The 14,877-nt window shown below is 50.1% G+C and overlaps 2 protein-coding genes across 5 annotated transcripts in view; both read right to left on the bottom strand.

The window, feature by feature from the left end:
- Positions 1 to 14,877, bottom strand: part of ZNF385C (zinc finger protein 385C) — a 153,612-nt gene that overhangs the window by 45,330 nt on the left and 93,405 nt on the right. Inside the window, exon 1 of one of the 4 annotated variants that reach the window (XM_030541401.1) lies at positions 13,023 to 13,051. The exons of the other annotated variants lie outside the window; for them this stretch is intronic. The gene's annotated coding sequence lies outside the window, so the exon portion shown is untranslated. Of the gene's footprint in view, positions 1 to 13,022; positions 13,052 to 14,877 lie in introns of those variants that run through there. 4 annotated transcript variants of the gene reach the window in all.
- Positions 1,422 to 12,871, bottom strand: C23H17orf113 (chromosome 23 C17orf113 homolog). Its single transcript, XM_030541396.1, is given in 4 exon segments — positions 1,422 to 3,223; positions 3,225 to 4,304; positions 7,107 to 7,736; positions 12,790 to 12,871. Coding segments are annotated over 3 exon segments (2,052 nt in total). The 5' UTR covers positions 7,626 to 7,736; positions 12,790 to 12,871; the 3' UTR covers positions 1,422 to 2,770.

Raw genomic sequence — 14,877 nt, 5'->3', positions numbered from 1 at the left:
ATTTGGACGCAGTGGGTTGTGTGGGTACAACTGAGGAAGAATTTGAGCCAGCTGCATCTTTCTCACTGGCCACGATGGTGACTCCCACAGGACACAAATGGACTGTCGGATCCCAGTGGTAGGTTAGGGACACAACAGAGGTCTTTTTTCCTTGTAAGCTGAACAATTCTGATCTGGAGAGATCACTTCTGCAGAGTCACTTTTCAGAAGATACAGAGACAAATTGGTGCTGCACGTTCCACCACAGCAGGTGGCTTGCTGGAATCCAGGAAGTGGGGTACACAATGAACCTCGACCACTTTCCAGCACTCAGATGGAGTTGGTTTTTTGTCAAGTTTGGCCCCACTGGAAAAGCAAGCCCCTGATTTGTAATCTGTTAAGCACAAACCTCACTTCGCCATATGCAATAAAGTTCACGAAGGCCCCATCTCTCCTTTAGCTTGTGTATTCACGAGCTATCCTGAAGGCTCCCCACTCTGAGAGGAGACGGATGGTGACAGATGGAATACCAGGCCACACACTCTTAGAAGAGCAAACGCTTGCCTTGGAAAGCGGTCTCGGTCTTGCATGATATTCTTATCAATAAACTAGGCAAATTCAACTTAGATGGGGCTACTATAAGGTGGGTGCATAACTGGCTGGACAACCGTGCTCAGAGTAGTTATTAACGGTTCCCAATCCTGCTGGAAAGCTATAACAAGTGGGGTTCTGCAGGGGTCTGTTTTGGGACCGGTTCTGTTCAATATCTTCATCGATGACTTAGATATTGGCATAGAAAGGACGCTTATTACGTTTGCAGATGATACCAAACTGGGAGGGATTGCAACTGCTTTGGAGGACTGGGTCATAATTCAAAATGATCTGGACAAATTGGAGAAATAGTCTGAAGTAAACAGGATGAAGTTTATCAAAGACAAATGCAAAGTGCTCCACTATAGCCCCCGAGCTGCTGGAGGAGAAACACCCCACTGAAAACAAGCACAGGACGGTGAAGGAGAGACGCTCACAGGGACAATTTCAGATCTGGATCCCCAGGAATAACACTGGGGAAGCATCAGGCATCACCTACTAACACTGGGAACTCAGGCCTGATCCAAAGTCTACTGTAGAAGTCAATGGATAGACTCCCACTGTCTTCACTGGGCTCTGGATCCTTAATGGGAAAACATGCATGAAACGAGGACAATGTGATGGCTGCCGGGAAAGCACAAGAGGCTTGGTTCTGCCTGCTGGTAACAGGGACAGCGCTGCTCAGCATGGGAACCTGGAGACTTGGGGGGTTTCTGACCACCTAGTACAGCTAATCTTGCCCAAACCCTTTGCTAGACGAGCACAGCTGTGCACAAGCATTAAAATGACATGATACTTTAGTCGAATGTTTTGACTTTATTGCAAATAAAACCAGTAATAAGGGTCTTCTCCCCCTTCCCTCCCCCAAACTAAGAAAAACACCACAAGTAAGATAAGGTAAAAACAAACATAAGCCTGTGTTATTAACAAAGAGGACACATGCCATGCAATGCAGACTCTATCTGGACAAGGTGACAAAGGTTAAACGGCTGTGTACTGACCCCCTACAGATAGAGGAGCCGTCTTACCCTCCACTGTCCCGGGATCACTCACTCCAAGGTAAGGGAATGTTAAAAAAAAAAAAAAAAATCAATAAACAAAACTCAAGTTTCTCTGTAAGGTAGATGTTACAGGCCATTTTCTTTGGTTGTAAGATTGCAGAAGGCTTAGACTGCAACAGAAAGGTTAGGGGCAATGTGCTGTTCTGAAAAGACCAGGAATTCACTGTTTATTACTTTGTTGGACCCCTGTATATAATTTATTCTGTCATTGCAAAAACAAAACAAAAAACAAAACAAAACAAAACGTCCTTTTAGATATCTTTGTATTTTAACACTAGGAAAGTTAAGATATATTTATTTAATATATATCTATATTTATATAAATTTATATATATACACAAACATATATACACTAGGATGCATTTAAAAGTTACTATTTCCTTGGTGATTACAATATCGCTCTCCAAATTACTTGAATGTGGAAGGATCATGAGTTGATTCCAACATTAACAATATTTTGTGCTATGTGCAAGGAATTTTAACAAGACACTGCTAGGCACGAGGAGTTGTGTGACAGAGCTAGAAAGATATGCCGTCTCTTCAGTGTTCATTCTCTAGGTTCCAAAGAGAAAAAACTGGATATGTTTTTGCAGAACAGAACATCAAGAGAAAGCTGCCAGGAATGGTGTGTGTAAGCAACGTTATGTTTGAGCTCAAGATATGAGATTTTTTTTTTTTTGAAGGAAAGATAAAGTGAATCTAAACACAATTTGAAATTTAATAGTGTAGCTAAAACCAGCAGGAAAAATGGATATTAAACATTTCAGCCAATTCTATCAAATTTTTTTTGAGATAGCAGGACCGAAATGAATTTAAGAAAAATCTCCCTTGTCCTGCTTCACAATAGGACTTGCTCGAAAACTCCGACCGCTGAACAGAGCGCTCCAGCAACATTTCACATTTAGCCCTAGATTCTGGAGCGTGTTCGTGGGGCTGGCTGATCAAAACTGATGAAAGAGATGAGAGTGATAGAGCAAAGGGAAAATCATAATAATGAGAACAAAACAAAACTCAACCCTTAGATATTCTTGCTTAAATGTAAGGCCTCACACCCTATCAGCAGGGTAACGTTATCTTGGAGTAAAAAATATTTCATATTTTCACAGTTGATCACCCCAAAAGGTGGCTTGGTTTTCATCTTATTGAACCTGTGCCATGATGAAATCGGATTCTCTCAGACTTTCGTAATACTCAATGGCTAACGCAAAGTCAAACTCGTTAATGGTGGGCCCGTCTATGGCGATCTTCATGAAGTTGGACAGGCCGGAGTCCTTCGCGTAGCGCCACTGGCTGCGTTTCATGAGTTCCCGGCCCCGGTTGATCTTCTCATAGAGCACCGAGCCAAGAGGCAAGGCCAGAGCAATGGCAGCCAGGACAGCAAAGTCCGGGAAGAGCTCGTGCATTTCGGAATGGCTGTAAACCAGCTTGACACACAGATCCTTGAAGGATAACTGGCCGAGACTGAACACTATCCGTTTGAAAAGGGGGAAATCGTTCAGCGCCCTTTCACTCACCACCACCCGGGAATAAGCCTGCAAGAGGAAGTTGAGTTCGGTGATGCCATAGCTGCCGATATCATCCAAAGACTGGGGGGTAGCACTTGGGGTTAAAGATGGTGGAGAAGGAGTTGACAGCCTCAAGCATGTGGCTAGGGAACCTATCCAGCAAGTTGCCCCGCACACTCTCGAGGTAGGTCTCCTTCAAGTGCTCAAAGTTCTTCAGGTGCACTTTGGAGCAGCTGGCGAGCTCCACCCCTTTGTAGTAGAAACGGCTCTCGTCTTCCCGGTCCTCTCGGGGATGCTCATTCATCTCGTTGAGGAACTCCTGGAAGTTCTGGCCGCTCGTGGTCTTCTGGGCCTGCAGGGTGGTGGCGGTGGCAGAGACAATGGGTTTCAGGATGGAGAGATCGAAATCCTCAATCTGGAAGAACCGACTCAGCTTCTGGAAGATGGGGAGGACATCCAGGAGGATCTTTGTGAAAGCCACAAATTGGAACTTCTTGAGCTCTTCGCAGAGGCCAAATGCCACAGGGGACCTCTCCGACTCACTCTCCAGCAGAAGCACCAATGTAGGCCATGAGGAGTCAATTGCCTCCACAGCTGGGAAGATGGAAGTCCAATGGATGGTCTTGGGGCCCTCCAAGTCTATCTCACATAGATCCAGAACACTCTGCAGCTCCTGGAGGCTGTTGCTCTCCCCTTTGAAGTTGGAGTAGAGTCGGTAGACAGCATCCACCGTGGTCTCATATTTCCGGACATATTCAATATTAACAACACTCTCAGCTGGCAGCAGGGAGTTCCTGTGGGACACGCAGTGCATTTCAGTGAGAAGAGGACAGACAGACTTCAGCTTGGTCCCCACCCCATTCAGCCTATCGGCCATCAGGGAAGAGCTGTCAGAGCTGAGCCACGTGATCTTCATGGTGGGAACGCCAAAAGAGTGCATCACTTCGACCGCTTTGTCCGCCACAGTGTAGGCCTCCCCAGCTGGCAGCTCAAAGCTGCCCAGGAATGTGATGGAGGTCTGCCCGTCGCACGGGGAGACGGTGGTTGTAAACATGACCAGGTTCCTGTGCTCCAGAACGTCGACCGTCTCGTCCACCACCAGCCCAACGAATGGCGAGGCTTTCATCTTGTGCCTGTCCTCGTTGTGAAGGACTTTGACGATCGCTGCCTGAGCCAGTTAACGAAGCAGCATCAGGGTGGGCAGGGGGGAAAAAGAAATTAAAATGAATTTTGAAGCATGCTTAAAAATATCCCTAAAAGCTGCAAGGCGTCCTGATTCTGATCTCACTTAACCCGGCGTACAGCCCTGACTCAGGAAAGCATTTTGACACAGGCTTCACAAGTCCCATTGACCTTCCATGAGACTTACGGTCAAATTTTCAAATGTACCCAAATGACTTAACCTAAATCCCATTTTCAAAAGTGACTTAGGAGTCAATGAAAATCAATGGTACTTGGGCACTTTTAAAAAAATATTGCTCCAATATCCCGATGTTTAAAGGGAGTTAGGTGCCTAAATTGCTTTAAAATTGTGGCTTAAGTGATGACTTCCAATGAGACTTAGGCTCCTAAGCCTAAATCACTTTTGGAAATGGGATTTGGTGCATTCAGAATGGCACCTTTTGGTTCCTAGGTCACTTAGAAGTCAATGGAAGACAGTGAGACTTGGGCGCATTTAAAAATTTTACTCTGAAACACATGCGCAAAGAGAAGCACGTGCTGAAACTCCCTCCCTGAAGAGATGAGCTTTCCTGAACTGGGGCCTACATTTGAAGTAACTCCGCGGGACTCCCTTCGGATTTACACTGGAGTAACAGAACAGAATCTTTCACATGGAAACTACAGTGACAATCATCCAGGCAACCTTTATTTAAAAAAAATAAAAGCGACAGTATCCTTCTCTACTATCTCTTCAGGCCTTGGTCTCCTTTCACACCAGTGTCAGAGAGGTAAATCAGACCCAAGACCCACGGCAGTGATGTCGCGCTATTATTGTAAAACTCGGCAGTGTTATTCAGTCATCTCTATATTGTGAGCATGCCCAGAGGATTCAGCTAGGCGGGGCCACGCTGTGCTTGGTGCTGAACAAAACATACAGGAAGCTGAAGGCTCTGTCCCAATTGTTTTTCCTTTTTTTAAATAAGGGAATTTGCTACTTGTTTTGATAAAACGGTATTGAGAACTCACGCTAACACGCCGATTCAGGAGAGCACTTACGCAGATACTTTACTTTAGGCTCCTGCTTAAGTCCCATTGATTTCAATCAGCCCTAAGCACATACTTAACATTAAGCACCTGCTTAGGTGGGATCCCAAATAAGAATGCACTCCTGATTCTCCCCTCCCCACCTTCATAGGGACTCCTGAATCTCATCCTCATAGAGCATAATTAGCACACCTAAGACCTGCTTTTTTATTTTGTTATAATTTCATCAATTACTCCCATGCTTTAAAAACAAATCACACACTGGAGAAGTCATAAAACTTCATGGTGTCTTTTTCTCCTTAATTCCATTTGGCCCTTTTCATTAAAATACCACTGATTTGAATGCTGCAAGTACCATTAGAGGCTGAGGAATCTAATTAGTGGGTTAGTCTAGCTGCAGTAAAATAGGGTTCTTTATTTAGCTAAATGACTGGCAAACAGCCAAGATTCGCTACAAATTAATTTGATTTTAACAGGCATGAAACATTTGTAAAATTAAGAAAATCCTCTCTGAACTCTTCGCCTTCAACTCGATCTTCCTGATCACCCAGGTTAGGGTAAAAAAAGGGCACGCCCCCCTCCCCTCAGTGCTCTGGTGCTAATTGATCTCTTGAGCTTTTATCATTAAAATATTCATCATTAATTTGCTGTGAAATCTGGCACATTCAAACAGGAGGGAGGAAAAAAAATGTTTCCGGTTTAAAAAATGGACTTTTTTGCACTTCCTTCTAAAGCCCATTGGCTCCCCATATACATGAAAAGCCTGAGAGTGCCAGAAGGAATGCAAAACTCCCTGCTCATTAACAAAGGCCAGTCTTTGATGGACTCTACCACTGCCTACTGGCTCCTAGGAATGCCCACCTTGCCTAATTAGCTGTCGACACGAACAAGACGCTGCATCTATTTTTAATACAGAGAAACTTGTCTTAAGCCTCCACACCAAGGGAGCACCAAAGGAGGATCGCCAGTTACAAGTGGTTTGATGTGAAGGTTTAGTGAGGACCAAGAGGCCACATGGCTTAATGGACGAGCCAATGGGTGACCCCAAGCAACTCATAGGTTCTTGTCCCAGCTCTGCCACTATTCCCCAAGGAGGAATCCACCCATTTGCAAGAGGCCAGCAAACAAGACCTATGCACCAAATAAGCCCAGGCCTTTTGCAGGCCCTGAAAGCTAAGTGGCCTTGTGCAGTTGCAGTAACTTGCCCGTGCCTCAGTTTCCCAAATAGTAAAATGGAACTATACTACTACTTAACCACTTCCCAATGAGTTTGGTGAGGACTGATTAGGTAACGTCTGCACAGCACTAGGAGAATACAGAGCACAGTAAAAGTGCCAGGCATCAAGATTAAGGATTCATAAAGTTATATTGAAACCTATACGGTGGACACCTTCAAGTGGCTTTTTAAGACAGGAAGGTGGCTCTTAGACCCCGGATCAGCAAACCACTTGGGGACAAGCCTAGTGGGATTGGAGCATGTGCTTATGGCTCCGATCCAAGAATCCTTTCAAAATGTAAGTACATGCTTCTTTCCCACCAATTAGGTAAAGCACATGCACAGAGCTTTTGCGTGCAGAGATGCTTTTCCCAAATTGGGTGGCAGATGCTTTGCTGGAGATGGATGTCAGCCCTTTGCTGAACTGGGGGCATTAAGGTGCCTTTACTGGTGGACATGTCGCCAGCAGGGGGGGCAGCCCAAAGCCATTGTGATCAAACACAAGGACAGAAAACACACCCGAATAGTGCCCGGCTCTCACACACACACCTGCATCTCTTTGACGCTGTGGGGGTGGTAACAGTCACTGAGCTCCGAGGTCAGCAACGCCTGGCAGAGATTGAACTTCTGGAACTCAAGCAGCGAGGAGCACTTCTCGTCTGGGATCTCCTCCTTAGCCATCCAGTACACGGTGGTGAGGATGGCTATCTTGGCGGGGTTCACTTCCACCTTGATCACGGGGCGCAGCTCTTGGTGGTTATGGACGCGAGCCTCAAACGCCAGCTGCTCTCTGTTAACCGCCAGCGCCTGGCGGTGTGCTCCAGAGGTGACGTGCCGCAGCAAGGCATGACGCTGGAAGTTATCCGTGCCCACAGTAAAGGCATTCTCCGCTTTGCCGTGTTTATTCTTCACCAGTGCCTGGCGACATTCTATGCAAAACATGAGTTTCCTTTCATAGTCAAACTCCAGCCAGGTAAATTCTTCCTTCCAGTGCTCATTGAAATAGCGCTTACACTTTTTATTGGAATTGGAAGTTTCCCCAGCTGGCTTTTTCCCTGGAGGCACCATATTGCTGTGGCTGGGAAATCAAACACTACAGATGAACTGAACTTTTCCTTGGAGGAGCAGTCTCTACATTTAATTTAGTAAGGAAGGTCTAGTACCACTTTCCTGGTTCGACTGGAGATGAAAGAGACAAGGGGAGAGGGATTAGGGCGCTGGCAAACCTCTGTCTTTGCTAATTACTTATTCTTGTCTTGTAACGCAGGGTTACAGCGGCACTAAACGACCGCAGAGCGCGCCCACCTGAGTGTCAGCCGCCATTGGACAGGCTGACAACTCAGCGAGATTCCTTTACACTTCTGTCCTCCTTGGCCGACAGACCCTCCCCTTCACCAGCCAAAGGGGTGACTGATACCCAAGCCCAGAGCATGCTTTGCGCTGCAACCCCAAGGGCGAGCTGCAGGCTGCCAGGGCTTCATCCGTACTAGCCTCCCCCATCCCATCCGCTCCCTTGGTTGCTGCCACCCGCAGCTCAGGGTAACAATGGCAGAAGCGTGAGCACATGGAAAGGTTCCACCAATTGTCTAGACCCCTCTGAGCCAGGTTAGGGAACCCGAGGGTTAAACTCCCTGGGCTGGCCTAGATGGGCGCCCCCAGTGTTGCTACTAGCTGTGAAGCCTCACCCAGGAGCAGGAAGTTCACGCAATGCCTCCCTCCCCCCAGGTCATGAGCTAATGCAGCCCAATGGCTGCTTCTCATTGCCATGAAAATGAGCCCTTGAACATAGCACGGCTGGAAGCCCAACCAATCCAGCTGCTCTTCCCTTCAGCCCCGCCTCAGCATTCTGCTGCCCCAATGGGCACACCCTGCTTCAGCGCCTTTGCAGGATGCCCACCCCACACACTGCAGTGACGATCGGCTCGTTACAGCTGGTCACAGTTCTGGGCGACTGGCCTAGGTTGTTATGTGCGAGCAAGTCAAGGGCAACTCCTAAGCCCTAGCAACCGCTTTTCGTTCCCACCTCTGTGGAGGGCCCAGACGCGGCTCGGTTCTGGAGCGCTGGGAGTTTAGAAACAGCTCCAGAAAGGTACAAGGAAGTGCAAGTGCAAGAAGGGAAGTCTTTTCTGCAATGGTCTAGTCTCATTTCCCACTGACACCCTCACAAGCGACGCCTTGTAGCTAGCGCTGATTCCGCCAAAGGCCACGAGAGCAGGTTCTCCCACCCATGAATACCCCTCCCTGGGTGCTGACTTGACTTCATGACAAAGAGAAAGGAAGAAGCAGGGGGAACTCCAGGGGAAAAAGGAACTGAGGTTTTCATCAAACCGGCAAGCCCTGCCTCCAACCCGGAGCCCACGGGAGAGGAGAGCAGTGGAGAGTCACCAGCAGCAGAGGGCATATCCCAAAGCTCCACTTCCTACAGGATGGAACGTAGCATCTGTGCCACAATGGTGCATGCTGGCCACGGCTATGGACTGGGCAGCCCCCCTTTCCCCGCTCCAGTCCCCACTCGCTGCCAGGTGGGTTTCAGTTTCTCCTTGGCTACTCCAGGAGACACTAGGCCGGGCACTGGAATCTCCCCTTGGACCTCTAAAATCCTGCACCAACACAGAACTAGCCAGTCTTTCCTGTACATTTCTTCAGCCATTTCCTGCCTGAAACACAGAGGGCCCCCAACGTTTTCAGACTCGCCCTCGAATCACCACGGCTCCTAGGGGCTCCTTGCACAGAAGCATTTCCTAATGGCAGCCAATTGTGCCAAGGCCCCGGCTACTCTAAATTCACCCCCCCGTAATGACCCTGCTCATCAAGTCTGTTCTTTGTAACATTCCACTGGTCTCCGCTCTCCAAGCAGGTGTCACCAGCTCAGCCCAGCCCCAAGGAGGGGAAGTACACGCCTGGAGCCGAAAAGCATCCCAACTGTCTAAAGAAATGAGTCCCTTGTAGGAGGGAAGCAGAGGGGCAGTACGAACTGGACTGAACTGCAAGGAGATTGATTGTCAGCGCCGTTCAGAGCAGTCAGCAGCGTGACCTCGGCTGGCCTGCATGGCGCAGTGGCAGGCTCTTGTGCTGCCAATGAAGAGAGCCAGGTTTGTGGGGCTGGAAGACTGCCCACGGCTGAGCTTGCCAGAGAGGTGCGAGGCATCCTGCAGCACAGGCGAGTTGCGTCACCCAGCCGCACGGACACTCGGAACGGAGTTAGCTACAACAGAACCTGCGCGGATGGGGAAGGGGCGAACAGAGGTGTGGGCAAGTGGGACGAGCACCAGACTGGAGCCAGGAGTTCCTGAGTTCCAATCTTGGCCGTGTCACTTCCTCCCTGTTGTGACCTCACCTCACTTAGCAAACCTGCCTCAGTTTCCCCTATGTGCGGCATGATGAGAACAGTACTTCCCTGCCTCCCTTTGGGGTTTGGGAGGATGTCTGTGAAGAGCCGTGCACCTGCTAAGCACTATTAGTCCACCTGTGCTACAGGCGAGAGCCAGGTCTCGACACATGGCCATTCCAGCCGGCCAAAAACATTCAAACCAAAGAAAACTTTCACATTTCTACTCCGGCAGGCAGAGGGACCTGAGCTGTCATGTTCTGCCCCATATTTACCCACGCTGGCCTCAAGGCCACCTGAGAGCCTGTGTGGATGTTCTGGGCAGGAGTCGGAGCAGAATTTAGGTCCTGCTACTTAATGGCCCCTCATGCTGGGGAGAAAGTTCCTAACCCTTGGTGCTCCTCCTCCCTGTTCAAAACCCTCTCACTCAAGCACATGCCTCCTGCAACTGCCCACCCACCAACTGTACCAGGAACAATATTTACCTGCCTTGTGTCTAGACGCATATGGCACATGGACTGTCCCCACTAAGGGCCTGATCCAAAGCCCTCGAAAGCCAGGAGTGTCTTTCCACGGACTTCACTGAGCTTTGGATCAGGTGCTAAAGCAGGAGCAAAGAATCTGCCAGGCTGGAGTCCATCTAGTCCAACCGCGGTCGGCATCACAAGCTCCCGGGGAAGGAAAGAGAAACCCAGTACTTGGCCCACCTGCCCAGTGGGGAGTTTCCTGCCCACCGCAGGGTATTCGTGCCCTGAAGCATGAAGGCTGGTATCCTTTGAAATCTAACGTAGCCAGCCTGTTATCTTCCAAGAACCAGGGTTCCTTTGGGAAGCTGCTGTCCCCTCCTCTGCCTGGTGCAGCCAAGAGCACACAGGAGAAACCGTCCCTAAAGCAGGAGGCTCTTTTGCAAAGTTTGCAGCCTTCCTGCCCAGCTTAAGCCCAAGAGCCTCACCCTCAGCTCCCCTGGGAAGGATAGAGAAATGTCTCCTCCTGGGAGGCTGTGGCGGCCTTGCCTGGCTAAGAGTCAAAGCCAAAAGCGTCTTGCTAAACGTCTCCTCGGCCACTGCCAGTCAGACAGCGCCCGGGGAAGCTCCACCAAATCCCCTGTCTCCAGCTTCCTGGAGGCCCCACCAAGGCTCTCCCAACCTGCCCCAGGGAACTCCTCTTCCCTGAGCAGGACAGAGCTTTTGCATGGGATGTAGGGAAGACCCAGGAGAGTGGGGGCCGGTAGCCCAGGAAGAGAAGGTCTGGGGTCCTAGGCCACAGCCACGCTCCCAGTCCCCATAACAGCCCATGCTCCCCCTAACAGCCGCTTTCCCAACAGGGAGCATCGCTGCGCACCTTGCTAACACTTGGGCCCTCATGATAGGTCTCCATCCCAAAGACCCCGATCAAACTCGCTGAGCTCCCAGAGCACTGGCCCCATCCACTCCCCCAGCTAGTCTGCCCTGGCCTCCTCCCCTGGGATGGTAGCATGGGCCATGGCTGGCTCTCTGAACGCCCAGGGGATGTGGATGCATCAACCTGCTTCCATAGCCCACTGGGGAGCACTCAGGTGTCAGCAGAGCTTTGGAGGAGGAGGAGGAAGAGGTGACGAAAGAAGAATGGGAGAAGCTGAGCCCCTAAGACTGGAACCCCAGGTATCTCCCTACCTGAGCTGCTACAGTCCGGAAGGTCTCTAGAACTCTGTGCTCATAGATTCAAGGACTGGAAGGGACCTCGAGAGGTCATCAAGTCCAGTCCCCTGCCCTCATGGCAGGACCAAATACTGTCTAGACCATCCCTGATAGACATTTATCTAACCTACTCTTAAATATCTCCAGAGATGGAGATTCCACAACTTCCCTAGGCAATCTATTCCAGTGTTTAACTACCCTGACAGTTAGGAACTTTTTCCTAATGTCCAACCTAAATCTCCCTTGCTGCAGTTTAAGCCCATTGCTTCTTGTTCTATCATTGGAGGCTAAGGTGAACAAGTTTTCTCCCTCCTCCTGATGACACCCTTTTAGATACCTGAAAACTGCTATCATGTCCCCTCTCAGTCTTCTCTTTTCCAAACTAAACAAACCCAATTCCTTCAGCCTTCCTTCATAGGTCATGTTCTCAAGACCTTTAATCATTCTTGTTGCTCTTCTCTGGACCCTCTCCAATTTCTCCACATCTTTCTTGCTCCCGTAATACACACAACACATAACAATCATGGGTCACAATAAACCCTTCCATCTTCTCTACTCTCCCCCAAACTCCAAAACAAACGGACTCCACAGCCTCTCACCCGCTACAAAGAGCATCAAGCAGGTTGCTTTAAAAAAAAATGACTATCCTAAAATAAAATGTCATAAAACTCTGTTCAGAGCTGCCCCTCACAAAGGCAAGGATCAGCCAAAGACTTTGCCTCTCCAATGCACAGAGCCCGGGGCGTGCGGGGACCCCGGGACCTGGGCTAAAACATGGGTAAAAAAGCATCCAACCATTTCCTTGCTAAAGCGAAAGCGCCCGGAGAAGGGAGGGGTGGGCAAGGTGCAGTGAGAAGCAGCAGGTGAAGTCCAGGTCTGCTGTGGGCTGCTGGCTCCCCGACTGCTGGGAATGGAGCAGATCATGCCGAGCCCTGGTCCCTTCTCAGAGGAGGCTGGTGCGTGTGTCTGGGGGGAAAGGACCCAGACTCCTTCCCGTCCCCTCCGGGGCGCCCCCCCTTCACCTGGCTGGAGAGGCGTGTGAGCTGATGTGTTTTCCAGACAATCAGCCTCTCCCCTGACAGCCAAGCCTGCAAGACACCAGCCAGAGCCCAGATTGCAAACACATCCTTACCCCCCCCCCCCGGCTCCGGATCTCCGAGCGGGTTCGGATAACGGCTCAGAGAAGAGCAGACCCCCCCCCCCGCTTAGCCAGCCCCCCCATACGTACCATTGAAAAGCTGCCATAGGAGGGGGGGGGGCGCTTGCAAACCTCCCAGATTGTTTTTAAACAGAGAAAACAACAATCCAAGCAGCCCCCCCTTGTAAAGCAGAACGGCCCCCCCCGCCCCAAGGCGGCCGCTCCCCGGGGCACGAGGGGCAGAGCCCTGCAGGCTGCTCCCGGCCCAGGGACGCGGGGCCAGGGCTGGGTGCAGACAAAGCCCTGCAGCCCCGCACACTCACTGGGACATGGGAGCAGCCATCTTCGGGCGGCCTCTGCCTGCTCGCAGGCTGCCGGCTGCTGCAGTGGCCACTAGCGGTGGCCAGGGATGGAGGGGAAAGGGGGGAGGTACTGGAGGGGCCTGTGATTTATTCCCCCCAGCCACAGGCCTGACTCCCCTTGGTCCTAGGCTGCGTCTGAGAAATCGCCCGCCCTGGGAGCTGCTATTTGGATTCATGATGTGCAATGTGAGAGCACCCGGCCAGCCCCGCTGAGACGGTCGGCGCCAGGCGCTGTACACGGGCCGAGGAGTTGACAAGACAGGCAAAGGGAGGGTCCCCAGTCTGACAGGCGGTCTGCTCCTATGTCAAGCAGTCACGAACCAAGCAGCTCCCCCGTGGTGCCTATCTGTGCAACCAGCTCTTTGGAGAAACCCAGCCTCGAGTTCCCAGCCACGGCCCCACAGGGCGCCTATGGCAGAGGTAGGAATTGAACCCTCAGCTCCTCTGCTTTACAGAACTACCCATCTCTGCAGCGTCTATACAGCTTCCAAACCAGCCTCCTGCCCCCTTCCCCAGCCTAAAACAAATCACGCCCAAAGGAAACGGCTTTCAGCCTTAACGCAGGCAGGTCTCACTCCCCCCGGTTTTTGTATGAGGCTGGTGCTACAGTGCTGGATGCAGCAGAAAAACCTCAGCAGAAGGAAGCAATCCAAAGGGTCCATTGAAAATTCCAAAGGATGTAGATTTATTTAAAAAAAACAAACACCCAACAAAACAAAACAACAAGACCAGACCATCCATCTTCCTGCAGTGTTTGCAATCCAAACATGGCATCCTTGTTGGCGACCTCAACCCAGAAAGGAAACATGGAACATGGGAAGTGGAACAGGCCAGCCCGGAGCAGACCCAAAATCCCTTCAGTCCAGTATCCTGGCTCTACCCGAGGCCAGCACCAGCTGATGCCAGATAACAGAAACGGATCAGCCTATGTTTGAAACTAGTCTATTTCCCCCCCAACTATTATAGAAACTGACTCACGAGTCAAAGTGACACAGACTAGTCTGTTTTTGTTGTACAAACAACGATGGGTCAAAAGGCAGTTTTAATGTTGTAAAGGTCTGTCTGTCAGTGAGAAAAAAACTAGCATGCACAATTTTGAAAGGACACTGCCCCTTGAGACCTGAAGACGAGCTCTGTGCAAGCTCCAAAGCTTGTCTCTCTCACCAACAGATGCTGGTGCAAAGAAGATATTACCTCTCCCACCTTGACTGCCCCTTTAAACAATGAAGTCACCCCTCTGGCTCTCTAATACCATAACAGATCACGTTGTATCATGGGCAGATCTGCCACATCTCTCTTGCTGGAGACTCTCTCAATAGAGCAATAGTTCAAGTGTCTCCCCTCTTGGGACGAAGAATTCTGCAATGTAATTTCAGGAGACATCAAAAATCTCCAATCACATTGGAGGCAACACAAAACAGGGGCTTACCATGGAAACCATTACACAACCTTAACTACAGGCATTGCTGCTGCCAGCACTGCCTATAATATGTAAACCTCACTCATTCATGTTTCTCCCAGCTTCACAGCTCGGAAGGAGGGAGTTTTAGGCTTGGCTCACAGAGAGTTTTGTCCTGCTACAGCTCTGTGGGGTTGGGGAGGTGGTTTGTTACCAAAATAGTTACAGCTGGTATGACCCTGGTGTGGAGGCAGTTATAGCAACCTAACAGCCTTTTACCAGAACAACAACAAGGAGTCCGGTGAGTTTATTTTCCTTCCCAATTAGGGTTAGCTCTACTGGTCTAAAGCACCTACCTGGGCTGTAAGCTCCTTGTAGGGCGACCAGACGGCAAGTGTGAAAAATCAAGACATGCAT

The sequence above is a fragment of the Gopherus evgoodei genome, chromosome 23 (genome assembly GCF_007399415.2).
Source record: "Gopherus evgoodei ecotype Sinaloan lineage chromosome 23, rGopEvg1_v1.p, whole genome shotgun sequence".
In the NCBI taxonomy this organism is placed as follows: Eukaryota; Metazoa; Chordata; order Testudines; family Testudinidae; genus Gopherus; species Gopherus evgoodei.
The sequence above is the reverse complement of the archived record's forward strand: the minus strand, read 5'-3'. Positions and strand labels throughout refer to the sequence as shown.